General features: G+C 38.3%; 1 protein-coding gene across 3 annotated transcripts in view; it reads left to right on the top strand.

The window, feature by feature from the left end:
- TXLNG (taxilin gamma) overlaps positions 1-15,641 on the top strand; it is a 49,667-nt gene that overhangs the window by 19,054 nt on the left and 14,972 nt on the right. For all 3 annotated transcript variants that reach the window (XM_046674186.1, XM_046674185.1, XM_046674184.1), the window contains exons 2-5: positions 6,413-6,713; positions 8,957-9,048; positions 13,607-13,777; positions 15,081-15,275. In XM_046674186.1, the coding sequence (XP_046530142.1) occupies positions 6,413-6,713; positions 8,957-9,048; positions 13,607-13,777; positions 15,081-15,275 (759 nt within the window). The remainder of the gene's footprint in view (positions 1-6,412; positions 6,714-8,956; positions 9,049-13,606; positions 13,778-15,080; positions 15,276-15,641) is intronic.

The raw sequence follows: 15,641 nt of genomic DNA, 5'->3' as shown, positions 1-15,641 counted from the left end.
TTTATCCCCAACCAGGAATGCTTGAGAGCACACCACACCCTCTCCCACACTGTGTGGTCAATGTTTTTGATGTGAAAAATGGTATCTGTTTAAATTGCATTTCTCTTTTTGTGAGTAAAGTTAAGTGTATGTTTATGAACCATTTGTATTTCCTTTTCTGTGAGTTCTTCATATTGTTTGTCCATTTTTTTTTAAAGATTTCATTTTTCTCCCCAAAGCCCCCCGGTACATAGTTGTGTATTTTTAGTCATGGGTCCTTCTAGTTGTGGCATGTGGGATGTCGCCTCAGCATGGCTTGATGAGCGGTGCCGTGTCCGCGCCCAGGATTCAAACAGGCGAAACCCTGGGCTGCCAAAGCGGAGCGCACAAACTTAACCAGTCGGCCACGGGGTTGGCCCCTCGTTTGCCCATTTTTGTTGGGTTGTAGTCTTAACGTTATTTCATTTGACTATCCATTTGTGTTAAGTAAACGATTAATTTTTATCCATGACTGCCTAGAATTTTTAATAAAATTTACATATGTCCTGTGATGCTTCCACTGTTCTCTTATTAGTGCAAGTAGTTTTCTTTTTGACTTTTTTTTAATTCCAGGAGTAATAAAAGTTCACTGTACTAAAACTAGAAAATATAGTGAAGCAAAAAGAAACACCACCTATGAGTACACCATTTAAAAATAATCATTATTAGTATCTAGATGTATTTCCCCTCCCAATACTTTCTATTGTATGAGTGTGTATATATACATACATACATTGTGGGTATAAAATACATGGTGCATGCTGTTTTGTGATTTGCTTTTATACATACTATTTTGGGAGCATCTGTCCCATTGGTAAATAGACTTCTGTAAGATGGCTGGACCAAGACAAGGATGTTTGTATGGTAGACAAAGGGTAGTCCTGAAGCAGTGTATCATTGTGGTTAAGAGCGTGGACATGGAAGCTAGACTGCCAGGGTTCAAATCTTTGCCCTGCAATTTACTAACTGTGACCTCTTAGGCAAGATAGTTAACTTCACAATGCCACAGTTTGCTCATCTGTAAAATAGAGATAATAATAGTACCTATCTTGTGACATTATTGTGAGGATTAAATTAGTTAATATAGGAAAGTGCTTATAGTAGTGCCTGGATGTAGTATTTGCTGTATAAGTGTTTGCTGCTGCTACTATTGTTTATACAAGAGGTTGTACTCAAGAAAAGGCATCCAGAATGGGTATTGGAGAGGGCGGAGTAGGAAGTTGTATTGGCCATATGATATAGAATTCTCTGCTTAAGGAGATGAGGGCCAAGAAATCATTTACAATTTAAATAAAGTTGTTGGCCTAAGAATTTGCTCCGTATCAAATAGCCCAGTGCAGAACCTCAAGTAGGTTCTTGAAGGAATAGTCCTTATAGTAGAAAAATTGGCACTGCTATTTCAAGAGTATTTGTAGACTAGGGTTTGAATCAAGCCCAACTAGGACTGGCTCATTCATAAAGAAAAAGATTTTGTGGAGTCAGCAGAAGTTTTTCATTAGCAAATGTGAAAAATAAATCAGATTAGTTGCACAGGAGATAAGGGAAATGTAACACTGTCTTGCTTCTAACGATAAAATAATACTAGTGGTGTTTTTCTCTAACTTGTGTAGTAATGCTTAGGTACTTCCCATAGCTTGTTTTCAGCAGCCATTTTGGCCCCGTGTGTTCTCCATCGATTGTCATTTGAGTACTTTTTATGCGTAAGCTGTTGCTATCTAGGAGGATATACATACCAAATAGGTGATAATATAATATATGTGACAGGAGTTTAGAGGTGAAAGGAGTGTCTGGAAAGAAAAAATAAGTATTAACTAAAAATAGAGAATGATGAAATAAAATTAGAAGGACAACATGGGATGTGATGATTATGCCCTATACAGATTAACATCCTGGTTTATGTTGAGTGCCACCACTATTATTTTGAGGTGAACGTTTTGGCTTTCTCAAGTCTTTAAACTGTCTTTTTTCTGTCAATGATAGTTTTAATTGACCTATATGCCTTTAATGTGAAAGCCCAGAGTACTTTTAATTAAATCTCCTATGACATTTTGAAATAGGTGAATATATTGGACCTTTTGTCTAAAATGGAGAGAATGAAGAACAGTAATAGGAGAAAATACTGGCAAATCATATGTCTGATAAGCGACTTGTATCTAGTTTAGGTAGAACTCTTGCAACTTAATAAAATAACAAATAGCCTAATTAAAAAATGGGCAAAGATCTGAATAAACAGTTCTCCAAAGGAGGTATGCAGATGGCCAATAAGCACCTGAAAGGATTCTCATCACTGATCCTTAGATGAGACACCTTCACACCAAGTAAGATGGCTATAATCAAAAGGACAGACAGTAACAAATGTTGATGAGGATATGGAGAAATTAGAACCCTCATACACTGCTGGTGGGAATGTAAAAAGGTGCGTTCACCTAGAAAAAGTGTAGCATTTCCTCAAAAGTTTAAACATAGAGTGACCATATGACCCAGCAGTTCTGCTCCTAGGTATATATTCTGGAGAAATGTAAACATTTGTCCCCACAAAGACTCGTACATGAATGATCATAACAGGATTATTTGTAATAGCCAAAAGTTGGCAATAATCCAGATGTCCGTCAACTGATGAATGGATCAATAAAATGTGGTATGTCCATACCATGTAATATTATTTGGCAATAAAAAGAAACGAAGTACTGATACATACTCCCAACATGGATGAACTTTGCATTATGCTATGTGAAAGAAGCCAAACACAAAAGGTCACATATGGTGTGATTCTGTTTATATGAAATGTCCAGATAACCACATCTATAGAAGCAGAAAGTACATTAGTTGCCTAGGGCTGGGGGTAATGAGAGAATTAGGGGTTTATAGCTAAAGAGTACTGGGTTTCTTTATGAGGTGACGAAAGTGTTCTGAAATTGATTGTGGTGATGGTTGCACAACTCCGTGAATACACTAAAAACAAGTGAATTGTACACTTTAAATTGGTGAATTGTATGGTATGTGAGTTACTATCTCAATTAAAGCTGTTACCAAAAAATGACTAATAGAATGGAGAAACTAGAAATTAGCCACTTCTATTCCTCAGGTAGATTTCTTATTGAAATTGGTCTTAAGAGAGGCCTCAGGTTTTTCTTGATGAGAATTATTTATGCTCCCCCTTCTTCCAACAAATTGCTTGCTCGTTATATTTTTGATGTGGCTTGACACCACGTTTTCTGGTATTATGTGAAATAATATTTTATTATTCGCTTCTGAGAAATTCTGTTATGTGTTAGAGATAAGCAATCTTCCGTTTTAATTATATTTTAATGGACTTTCATTAGTACTTAAAGCCAACATTGTGATTTTGTAGCCCTATTTTTATACTAATGGTTTTCAGGGAATAGGTTTAAAAATGATTTTTTAAAAATTTGGGAAGATGATATTAATAGTACTCATTTTTTTCCTGTATTGCTTTTGTGTAAAAGGGTCTCTGTTAACATTATCCATGTGCCCAGCTAGGATATGGCATTTTAATATTTGATACAAAGTAGAGGTGGAACTAGCAGTTATATGTATAATGTAGTGTTAAAATGGTCACTTTGCATTTGGTTTGATATTAATACTTCTGTAGTATGTTATTTAGGCATATTAGTGACTTCAGGATGTTTCTGCAGTAATGAAATTTAACAAAAGACGTTTCCTAAAACTTCATCATGAATTTTGTAAACTTAATGCTTATGGACTCCACTTGAGAAGCGCTGCTCTATGGAATGTGCATTACACATGGAAGTGCACTTTTAAAATTTTTTGAAAGAATTTAAGAGTCTTTCGGTATTACTTTTTTTAAAAAAATCTGAATTAGCCTTAGAATGTGGCATCAAACCATAACTCTGAAAATAGCCCATTTCCCCTTACTGCATTAATTTTTTTAAGAAATGAAAGTATTGCATGCACATTATTTTAAAAGTATCATGAAAAGCAGCCTATCTCTATTCTCTCTCCCCAGAGGGAAATACTTCTGTTTTGGTTCTTCATAATTGAATAATGTGTAAATTGCAACTTTTAAAATAAAACCTTATTGAAGTAAAGCATACATTCAGAAAAGTATACAAATCATAAATGTTTAGGCTTAGTGAATTTTCAAAAAGTGAGCATCTATGTTACCCCATCTAGATCAAGAAATAGAATATTACCAAGCATCCCAGAAGGCCCTATCCCCAACAGTAACCACTTTCTTGATTTCCGGTATCATCGATTAGCTTTGCCTGGTGTTTAAATTTTTTTACTAAAGTATAGTTGACATACAATATTATATTAATTTCAGGTGTGCAACATGGTGATTCTACATTTATATACATTATGAAATGATCACCACCACAAGTCTAGTAGCCATCTGTCACCATGCAAAGTTATTGCAGTCTTATTGACTATTCCCTATGGTGGATGTGACATTCCGGCGACTTATTTATTTTATAACCGGAAGTTTGTACCTCTGAATCCCCTTGCCCTCATTTTGAGCTTTGCCTGTTTTTGAACTTTATATATACGTGGTTTCCTACAGTATGTATTCTTCTGGCACTTTCCTTACAACATTCTGCCTATGGGACTCGTGTGTTGCCGCATCTAGCAGTAGTTCATTCTCATTGCTGAGTGGTATATGAGCAGACTACAATGTGTTCATTCTTCTGTTATTAGAAATTTGGGTTGATTCCATTTTGGGGCAATTAGAAATAGTACTGCTTTAAACATTCTTGGCCTTTGGCTGCACATAGGTACATACTTGGGTAAAATCCTAGGAGTAGAATTAACTGGGTTGGAAGGTATCCATATTGCCAGAGGTTTTTAAAGTGGCTGTACCAATTTGTTCTTCCAAAAGCACGGTACTTGATTTATCGACATTAGACTATAAAAGATAGGGATTGGGGCCAGCCCAGTGGCGCAGCGGTTAAGTTCGCACGTTCCACTTTGGCGGCCCGGGGTTCGCCGTTTCGGATCCCGGGTACGGACATGGCACCACATGGCAAAGCCATGCTGTGGTAGGTGTCCCACATATAAAGTACAAGAAGATGGGCATGGCTGTTAACTCAGGGCCAGTCTTCCTCAGCAAAAAGAGGAGGACTGGCAGTAGTTAGCTCAGGGCTAATCTCCCTCAAAAAGAAAAAAAGAAAGGATTTAGTTCCCCTTAACCTCTCCCTCCCTGCTACTTTGACACTTTATGTTTAGTTCAACTCATGTTGAACTAACACTTTATGTTTAGTTCAGCTGAATACTATTGTAATTTGAAATAATCTCTGCTCTCCTACTGATTTTGGAAAGTAGCTTTTCTCTGCTTGCGATAAGAAAGCATTATTAGACACCTCACCCCTCAATTGTATTATTCAAAAAAGGAATAGGCCCTCTTTCATACAGACAGGAAGTGTACAGAATTTGAATTTGTGCCACATCATGTGACTAAGTAGTGTTAACAAGGGGGGAAAAACCATAAATAAATGAGGTTAACAATATGACAGACGAGAGAGTAGGGTAAAACTACTGATTTGAGAATAAAATACTAGAATAAAACCATTTCTCCCATGCCTACTATCTGTATTTGTTAGGGCAGAGATAGCTGCTTAAAACATTATTCTCAAAATTTCTGTGGCTTAATGTGAGAGCACTTTATTTTCTTGCTCATCTAATAGTCCAGCGTGGGTGTTCTTTGTGAGAACCGTGGCTTTCCTTGTATGCATGTGGGATTTAGGGACCCAGGCTGCTTTCGTCCTGTAGCTCTGCCGTCTCTTAGGGTCTCGGAGACCTCTGCATTCAGCCAGATTGGGGAAGAGATCGTGGAGAAAGAATGTGCTTCTAAGAATAAAAGGCTTGTTGCAGAGGGGACCATCATCACTTCAGTTCACATTCCTTTTGTGGGAACCTCATGTGGGAGTCCCACCTAGGTGTAAGGGGCTGGGAAATGTAGTCCCAGGCTGAGCACATGTCCAACAGTGCCAGCTCCACAGGATAATGGAGGAGCATGGGTTTTTGCTGGGTGGCTAGTGAGCCATTTCTCCTGTACCATCTCCTTGAAGATAAGACCAGAATAAGTAATGTTTGTTAATTTGGGATAATTTCACATCTTTTAAGATGCTAATTATTTTAAGTGGTGAATTTTTATAGGGAAATAAGTTTAGATTTAGAACTAAATGGCGTTTCTTGCTTCCTTTGGCACCGCTTAGTTGCGTGATTTGTTTTAACTTTAAGTTTCTTATACTTTACAGTTAGGTCATCTTTCGGTGAAACTTAACATATTTACACCAATTTTACAAACCGCTAAGAAAGAAAAAAACTGTCAACCTATGTTGTGCCATTGGTTGTAAACATAGATTACATTTGATTTAACCCCCTTTTCCATCTTTTTCTCCTCCCTTCCCTCTAGTTTGTGATTGGCACAATGGAAGAAGCTGGAATGTGCGGGCTAGGGGTGAAAGCGGATATGTTGTGTAATTCTCAGTCAAATGATATTCTTCAACGTCAAGACTCAAATTGTGGTGGCACACGTAACAAGCATTCATTGGAAGATGAAGGCAGTGACTTTATAACAAAGAACAGGAGTTTGGTGAGCCCAGCATGCTGCACACAAGAGTTAAGAGAGGAAATTCCTGGGCGAGAAGCTCGAACAGATCCCCCTGATGGTCAGCAAGATTCAGAGTGCAACAGGAACAAAGACAAAACCTTAGGTAATCCTCTCTGCTCCGTGGTTGGACGTTTCCACATGCTGCTCATTTTACTTCCGTTTTCTGCAGCACAGGTGATTAGGAACACGGCCAGTGGTGAGGTGGATGTTGTTTACCTAAGGCATCTCTTGTCTTCAGTGGGGTCAGCCTACCTGTCTGCTGCACTTATGTAAGCAGGAGGTGAAGATAGCAGAATAGGAAGTTGTTTCTCTCAAACTAATCAAGAATTGGCTTTCTTGAAAAAATTTGGGGTCAACTTGATGGAAATAGTATTCGACTTGCCTTGTTTGCATCTTTAATATAGTCTCACCAAAATTTACTGTGAAAACTATATTTGATCACTTTATTTAAAAACTTAAAAAACTTTAGAGACTACATAATGTTATTTGTAGTTCAGAAAGTGGGTTAAGACTGGCTTTCAAGGATATCTCCTGCTGTGGTTGAGATTTAGGACTAAGAATGTGATGTGTTAAAAATCTCATTATGAAATCTGAAATCCCCTTTTATTTTAGCCTGAAATGTTGCCCCTAGGTTTTTTATACTTATTATGCCTAAGATTAACAGTTTGATTTGTATAGGTTTCCCGTATGCTAAGTTAGAATTATCCTGCTTATTAAATCCATTTTCTGCTAACTTGTAAAACTTTAAAATTATAGAAATACAAAAATAAATTTTAATTTCTTACAAATAAGACAAATTTCTTCAAAATCAGCAGCTCCAATTATATATGTAAAAGCAGTGGAGTCTTAAAAAGTCACATACAACATTCCTGTGTGACCAGGCAATTCTACCTCCAGGTACGTACCCAAGAGGATTGAAAACACGTCCACATGAAACCGTGTACACAAGTGTTTGTGGCAGCATTATTTATAATTGCCAAAAAGTCAATAGCACAGTTGTCTGTCAGCTGATGAATGGATAAACAAAATATGGTACATCTGTACAGTGGAGTATTATTCAGCCACAAAAAGGGATGAAGTATTGATAGACCCTACATGGGTAAACCTCGAAAACATTGTGCTAAGTGAGAGAAACTAGACACAAAAGGCCACATATTATATGATTCCATTTTGTGTGAAATGTCCAGAATTGGCAAATCCATGGAGGCCGAAAGGGTAGTTTTTGCCAAGGGCCTGGAGGAGGGAGCAGTGGGGGAATGACTGCTAATGGGTATAGGGTTTCTTTCTGGGGTGATGAAAATGTTCTGAAATTAGACAGTGGTGATGGTTGCATAACTTTGTGAATATACTCAATTGTATACTTTAAAAGGGTGAATTTTATGGTATGTGAATTATATCTCAAAAAAACCCAGATGGAGTGTGAGTTTAAAAATCTTCATGAAAATTGCAGGTTACATTAACAGTTATTTCTAAATATATTCAATAATCGTGTTTAATCGTCTCTTTTAAAGTTCTTATTGGCTTTGGGCTGAATGAGAGACAGTTTTGTTACTAAAATTTTATGTGGATAGAAAAGTATTCTATTTTATACCAAAGTCATTTTAATATATATTTTTCATGAAATATCTTACATATAAGAGCGAACATTTAAAAAAATAAAAATGGTACCTATCACCCAGCTTAAGAAATAAAACATTATTACTTAGTTTGAAACACCATGTGTACCCTCCTATCTCAGCCACTTGCTTCACCCTCCTAAGTCCTTAAAATACGGTTGTTAAGCTCTTTTCCCCAAGGGAAGAGCTATCTTGACATCCTTTTATTTATACTAAACTTGGTTAACACACAGAATATGCTTACTAAATCATCAGAAGTTATTTAAATTGCTCATAGGAAAAGATATGTGTCACAAGTAATATGTGCATCTTAGATAGGCAGAGAGTACCAACTGAAATTCCCTTTGAACTTGCTTCTATATTTGTACTTGGTTAGGAGGAAGCTTTTAAAAATATTCTGCCCTTTGTAACTTGCCCTTTGCCTTAACTTGGACATCAATGATTAAGCAAGGGAATTTTTAAGCCTTCCACAAGAGTTTTTCTTACACATAGCTAGCCAGTGTTAGTGGGTGAAGAAATTTGGAGTGGGGGTGGGGAGGGAGAGATGCCTGCTAATCCAGAACTTAGAAATAGCTTTCTTAATTTAGCTGGTAAATCTCTTATTTCTAGTTCTAGGCATAAATTATTTTACTCTGGATGTCAGAACATAGGAAGTATTATGTAGAATTCACAGGTTAGATTTGATCTCATTCTTCTTCGGGGACTTATTTCTTATCTTGTTAATCATCAGGAAAAGAAGTTTTATTATTGATGCAAGCCCTAAATACCCTTTCAACTCCAGAGGAGAAGCTGGCAGCTCTCTGTAAGAAGTATGCTGATCTTGTGAGTATTAAATCAAGGGAGTGAGGTCCATATAAAATATAGCAAAATGTATATGTGCTTGATAAGCTTTTTAAAATATGATTTTGATGTAGCTTTAAATGTAAAATTATATTTTATTCCAAAATTGAAGAGAATATTATTTCTTGGGCTTTTTGTGCTTGTATGCCTTCATTTTATGAGATGATACAGAACATTATAGTGCACAGATACGGCAAAGTTTTTCTAAAACTCTTCTTAGAGTATCTCTGAGTTGGCCTCTTTATTCCTGTGTTGTGCTGCTTCTGATGCCGGTCAGGTGGGGTGTAGTAGTTCCTGGATTTAACTTTTCCCCAGGGGATTCTAGAGCTAAAGGCTCTAAGCATTGTGATTGAAATTGTGAGTTAGATGAAATAGTCTACCAAAACAATACTGTGTCTCAGGAAAATACTTATTTAGCATCTACTATGTGCCAGGTTTTCCTTTTTCCATCTTCCAAAGAAATTGACCTCATTTGTTCTAGGCCTATGTTATTTCAAGTAACATTAATTCTTTTTTCAAAATTACAAAAGCAGTCTCAACATGGAAACACTCCCATCCTTTTTGAGTTGAAGAATGGGAAAGTCATGGAATCTTTTGAAGTAAGGGTTGTGGGAAACTTATAGAGTGAGTGCTTCTAATAGAAATGCTGAAATTAATGCCTTTTGTGAAATACTTAAGTGAATTATCATTGACAATTTTTATGCATTTTCATCTGTTGTTAAAGCAGTTATTCCATATCATAAACACTGCTTTTTCTCAATACCAGCTCTAAAAATGAATTCTGTTTCTTTATTTCTCAAATAATTACAATTAATTTCCTTTAGTTTATAAAGGGGTCTGTGCATACCTCCACATAGCTGGCAGGCAGCAGCAGCAGCAGCAGCAGGAAACCCTGTGCCTCAATGCAGATGGCCTAGAACAAATGTACAGATGACAGAAAACACAGTGTGGTCAGATTGCTAGCTTCGAGAAAGGAACGCTTCCATTGGCTGTGGAAGACAGTTTCTATTGGTTCCATCCCCATGAGGAGAATCATGTGAGAAGTGGTGGAGAAAGAAGATAAGAACAAAAAAGGGAAAAAGAAAAAAATGGAGAAGAGAGTAAAAGACAGAAAAAAGGCAGTGTAGAGGGTTAGCCACATGATCCAGTGTGTGACAGCAGCAGCCGGCCATGGATGGATTTGGAGAAGAAAGGGCAAATAGTTGCCTGGGGCAGTCCGTCTCAGGCTCTCAGAGATCATTGGGACTTTTGTTAAAAGGCATCTTCTGATTCACTGGGTCCGTGTTGGGGCCCGAGAGCTGCATTTTAAGAAGCTCCCAGGTGATGATGATGATGCTGTCAGTTCTTGGATCACACTTTAAGTAGCAGGGTCTAGGGTGTTTTGTCTGGCTTTTTTTTTGTGTGTGTGTAAATGGGTATGGTTATTTTTAAGCACCAGTAGTAATCACTACATTCATTTTTAGGGTGTGACACATTGAAGACTTGCCTAGGGAGTAACCTCTCTTTGATTTAGATTTGTGCTGGACATATGAAGGACAAAATGTGTACTGTTTTCAGAAAATGTTCTAAAGCTTTATTTCTTGAAACAACACTCATTTCTTTTAAAAGGTAGGGTATATAGGTTATGTAGCAGTGAGACCATCAAGGGAGTAGCCTCTTCCCGAGGATTATTCAGAAAACTTCCCTTTTGCCATTACTGTCCTCTGCCCTTTTTGTGACAGCATCTTCTGACATCACTGGTGCTTGTGGCACTGACACAGAGAGTCCTGTAGAGCAGGTGGAGTAGTACACCACACTGTAATCAGGACTGTCTATCAGGGAGACCCTGTGGCTGCCACAGTCACCAGATAACATGGGTCCAGGAAATTGTTACATTTCACTTTCTAAGTGTGAACACCATCAGGCCTGTGACATGAGCCTTAAGTACGTTATAGTGCTGTTCTTCCCGCTTCCTTCCCCAGTTTGTGTAGGCTATTACAGCGTAATGATCGATCTTGATATCTGGTTGGGTAGGTGTATTCTCCTTACTGCGTTTTTCCTCAGCAGTATCTTGGCTGTTCTTGGCTCTTTACTCTCTATAAAATTTTAGATTCAACTTATTAGTTGCATGGGAAAAAACACCATTTGGGGATTTTGAAGAGCATTTCATGGAATCTATAGATGCATTTGGGGGAGAATTGCCATCCTCATGAAATTAATGGGACTTAAAAAGTGGATATCCTTATGGAAAAAAATGAAATTAGATCCTTACACACCATACACAATGATCAATTCCTGGTGGATTAAGGAGTTAAATGTGAAAAATTAAGTTTTAAAAATTTAAGCATTATTTAGATTTTTTTAGATATATTAATAGGTGAGTATTTTTCCAAACTTGGGTTAAGGATTTCTTACCTCACAAAAAGCACTATCAGAGAAAAGATTGCAAAAATTGGCTATATAGAGATTAAGACTTTCTGTTCATCGAAGCACTTTAAAAGAAAGTGAGAAGACACGTTACAAACTGGGGAGAACATATTTCCAACAAATATAGCCAACAGAAGATTTACTATCGAGACTATTGAAGGAACACCTACAAGTGAATACAAAAATGACATATAGCCCAGTGGAAAGCTGGGTAAGAGACACATAGGAGCATTTCATAGACGTGGAAAAACAAAGATAAAGAGATATCTTAACATAAAGGTACATAAACATACAGAGAGATTAGTGATCAGGGAAATGCAGATCAGGAAGGACTACAGTGAGATGCTATTTTATGCCCATTGTTGTGGCGTAAATTAAAGGTTCTCGTCATGCTTAGTTTTGGAGAGGATGTGCATCTACATGATCTCTTATAAATTGCTAATGGGAGAATAAATTTGCCAGCCACTCTGGAAAACAGTTTGGCATTGTCATGTGAAATAGAACATTTAGAAATCATTGCCTAGCAACCCCACTTCTAGGTTTGTACCCAAGAGAAATTCTTGCAGGTGTATACCAGGAAACACAGGAGAATGTTCACATCTTTGTGGGTTATAAAACCTGGAAACAACCCAGATGCCCATTGACAAAAGAGTGGATCAGTAAAGTGTGTTGTGTCTTGTATATTTTTTAAAAAGTAGAATATTATACAACCTGTGGGCCAAATCCAGCGAGGCCTGTTTTTGTACTGCTCACAAGCTAAGAATGGTTTTATATTTTTAAAGCGTTGTTTAGAACAAGAAGAAAATGCAACAGACACCGTATGTGGCCGGCAAAGCCCAAAATGTTTACTTTCTGGCCCTTTACAGAAAAAAGTTTGCTGTCCCCTGATCTATAGCTACATGCAAACAATCTAGATGAGTCCTAGCAATATAATCCACAGCTGCACTGTCCAAACACTAGCCCTTAGCCACATGTGGCGACTTAAGCTTAAATTAATTTAAAGAAAATAAAAAATTCAGTTCCTTAGTTGCACTAGCCACAATAAAGTCGAAACACCTAAAACCAAAACGATTTCTTTTAGGACCGCACACAGATAACATAAAATAAAGAGAGCAAAGGAGTTGTCAACCCAGGATTCAGGGGTCAACCCAGGATTCAGGATCGTGGTCCCCTGAGTTGGGAGGGCAGGGTGAGTTCAGCCCTCCGTGGAGTTACAGACTGTGCGCAGAGCTGGCAGCCTCTTTGAACCGTGCTGCAGCCCACAGGCCATAGTAGGATTACTTTACACAAGGATTATACAAAAACCAAATTATGTTTCTGGCCGGAGTTTCTGTCAAAGTGTTTTTCATAGCTGTAAACATATTGCCTCTAAGATGCTTGGCATGTTTTAATAGGCCACAAGGTGTCACTCTTGCTCTTAAAATTGTGACTCAGCATCATTTCCTCCTTCAAGTAAAAGGTCATTAGGGCTGCCATCTTATCTGTTAGTATTGATTTAACCTTGAAATAAACTCATTTACTTCAAAACTAAAATTGGAGTGATTCCCCTCTCACAAGGAATCCTGCGTGCTGTTTGTTAAGTTCTAAATCGGAGGACTGTTTCAATAAAGTAGCCCATGCGTGTTTTTCAGAAAAGTAAAACTTGATGGTGTTGAGTCCTAAAAAGTTTTCTGAGGGCCGGCTCAGTGGCATAGTGGTTAAGTTTGCGTGCTCCGCTTTTGTGGCCCGAGGTTCGCGGGTTCGGATCCCAGGCGCAGACCTAGCACCGCTCATTAAGCCAACACTGTAGCGGTGTCCCATATAAAAATAGAGGAAGATCGGTACAGATGTTAGCTCAGCGACAATCTTCCTCAACCAAAAAGAGGAAGATTGGTAACAGACGATAGCTCAGGGCCAGTCTTCCTCACACACACACACACACGTTTTCCAAAAACATCAGGTTTTTTAAATCAGAAAATTGAGATTAAGACTTTTTTTCGTACCCTAAATTATTTGCTTACTTTCCTGTCACAAGTGGAAAAGAGAAAGTTGGCAGAGTAGCATGGCATGAAATAATTTACCAATTATACTGCAATATTTGGTTTTTAAAATGTGTTCCGCAGCTCTTCCTGTAATCCTTCCTTGTTAATTTTAGCTGGAGGAGAGCAGGAATGTTCAGAAGCAAATGAAGATTCTGCAGAAGAAACAGGCCCAGATCGTGAAGGAGAAAGTTCACTTGCAGAGTGAACACAGCAAGGCTATCTTGGCAAGAAGCAAACTAGAGTCTCTTTGTAGGGAGCTTCAGCGTCACAATAAGACGTTAAAGGTCAGTTGGTTCATTTTCTCTTTTCAGGAGGAACTGACAGCTTATTTTATAATCACTGTGTACCTATTTGCAATAAATCCTTGTCTCTACTTGGAAACAGAGATGCCACCTTGCTTTCTATTTTGCTTGCCTGACCTGATGCTTCTTAACGTGCCTCACACTTGGTCGTGGGTAATCTAGATGAGGTGGATGTTTAGACCACAGCTCTCCTGCTTGGAGCCGTGCCTTAGGAAACTCAAAGTTGCCAATTTTCTGCTGAGCACTGATGTGGTTAATTACCATGTATGAGAAGCTGACATGAAATAAGAAGTGAGTAGGAACAGACTTGGGGCAGAATGAGTGTGGGAAGGGAAACTGCGCGCTGAGCTCCTCCAGGGTTGTGAGTCGGCCGCATTGTCAGACTGCCGTTGCCCCACCCCAACAACCCGGTTGCTACGTACTTTTAGAATAGCACTTACACCTTGCTGATTATAAAGGAAGAGGGCACAGGTACCCAGAGAGATTAATTGGTACCAACAGAGGAAGAAGGAAAAAGAGGAGAGTCATGGGGCAGGCCTGTCCTCATATACTGTTTCAGTATGATTCCAACTGAGCGGAGTCTCTTGTCAGACTCCCCCACCATAGCAAAGCCCCAAGGCCCTAGAATATAGGAGCACTCCGGAAATGGATCTTCACCTGTTCCAGGAGCCATTAGTTTTTTTCTTTGCTTTTGAACCCTTGGATTTAGATATTAATTAAAGTAGGTGGTATCTTTTCCCCATAGTAAATCACCATTTTAATTGGACTGATGACTATTTAGACATGTAAAGATCTTTTAGCACTTGTATCCTAGCAAGCGTTGGAAGTAAGCTTTTTAAGATAGAGATTCCTTTTGTCCCTTGCCCTCTAGGGAGTAGAAAGTGTGACCCAGAAAGTAAGCTGCAAGAAGGGATCTATCTCTTCAGGCTGATTGAAGATGCTCCCCTGCATAACCAACAAAGAGGGTATTTGGGAACACTGTGTGGAGAGAGCTGGCTGTGTGGAGAAGCTCCTTGCTTAGCTTTCAAGATAGTGAATTTTAAATGGTCACCTAGCACTTATTTTAGAGCAGGGCAGTTTGTATCTCTCCGAGTACTCTTATCTGTTTAGGAAAAGCTGCTTGCTTTTAAATGAGAGCCTTCTGGTCATAGATAAAGGGAAGGAATTATAGTTCAGAAGCAACACTTTGGGGCAGCAATAAATGAACCCATATAGCACCAGCTTCTTTTGTGAGCGTCTTATCTATAGGTCTGTGCCATTAACAGAAATTATTTTGGATGATAAGGAAGAAAATATGCAGCAGGCACGAGAGGAGGAAGAAAGACGTAAAGAAGCAACTGCACACTTCCAAATTACTTTGAATGAAATCCAAGCACAGCTGGAACAACATGACATACACAACGCCAAACTCCGCCAGGAAAACATTGAACTGGGAGAGAAGCTGAAGAAGCTCATTGAACAGTATGCACTGAGGGAGGAGGTAAAGACCTTTTGTTTGTTTAGACAGCTTCTCATTATTAGCACGAACTTTCACCATTCACTACTAAAGTAAAACTATTGTCACAGGATGTTTTAGAACTTTTGTATATGCGCAGAAGTCGGGCATTTATTAGGATAAGCCTCAGCCACCATGTGAGCAGGATTCTTTGGGATCATCACTCAGTGGCCCAGGAGTCAGTGGATTTTGGTATGTGAGGCAATTTCTTGGAGACATGTTAAATACTACTTGTCTTCCATGTGATACTGGAAGATTGTGATTTAGCATACAGATTTTTTTCCTCTTATCTAGGCTAATAATAAATGTTTGGCCCCCAAATACCCCATATTTCAGACATGTATGATAATC

Source organism: Equus quagga, chromosome 10 (assembly GCF_021613505.1).
Source record: "Equus quagga isolate Etosha38 chromosome 10, UCLA_HA_Equagga_1.0, whole genome shotgun sequence".
In the NCBI taxonomy this organism is placed as follows: domain Eukaryota; kingdom Metazoa; phylum Chordata; class Mammalia; order Perissodactyla; family Equidae; genus Equus; species Equus quagga.
Note: the sequence above shows the minus strand (reverse complement) of the source record. Positions and strands in the feature narration are given on the sequence as shown.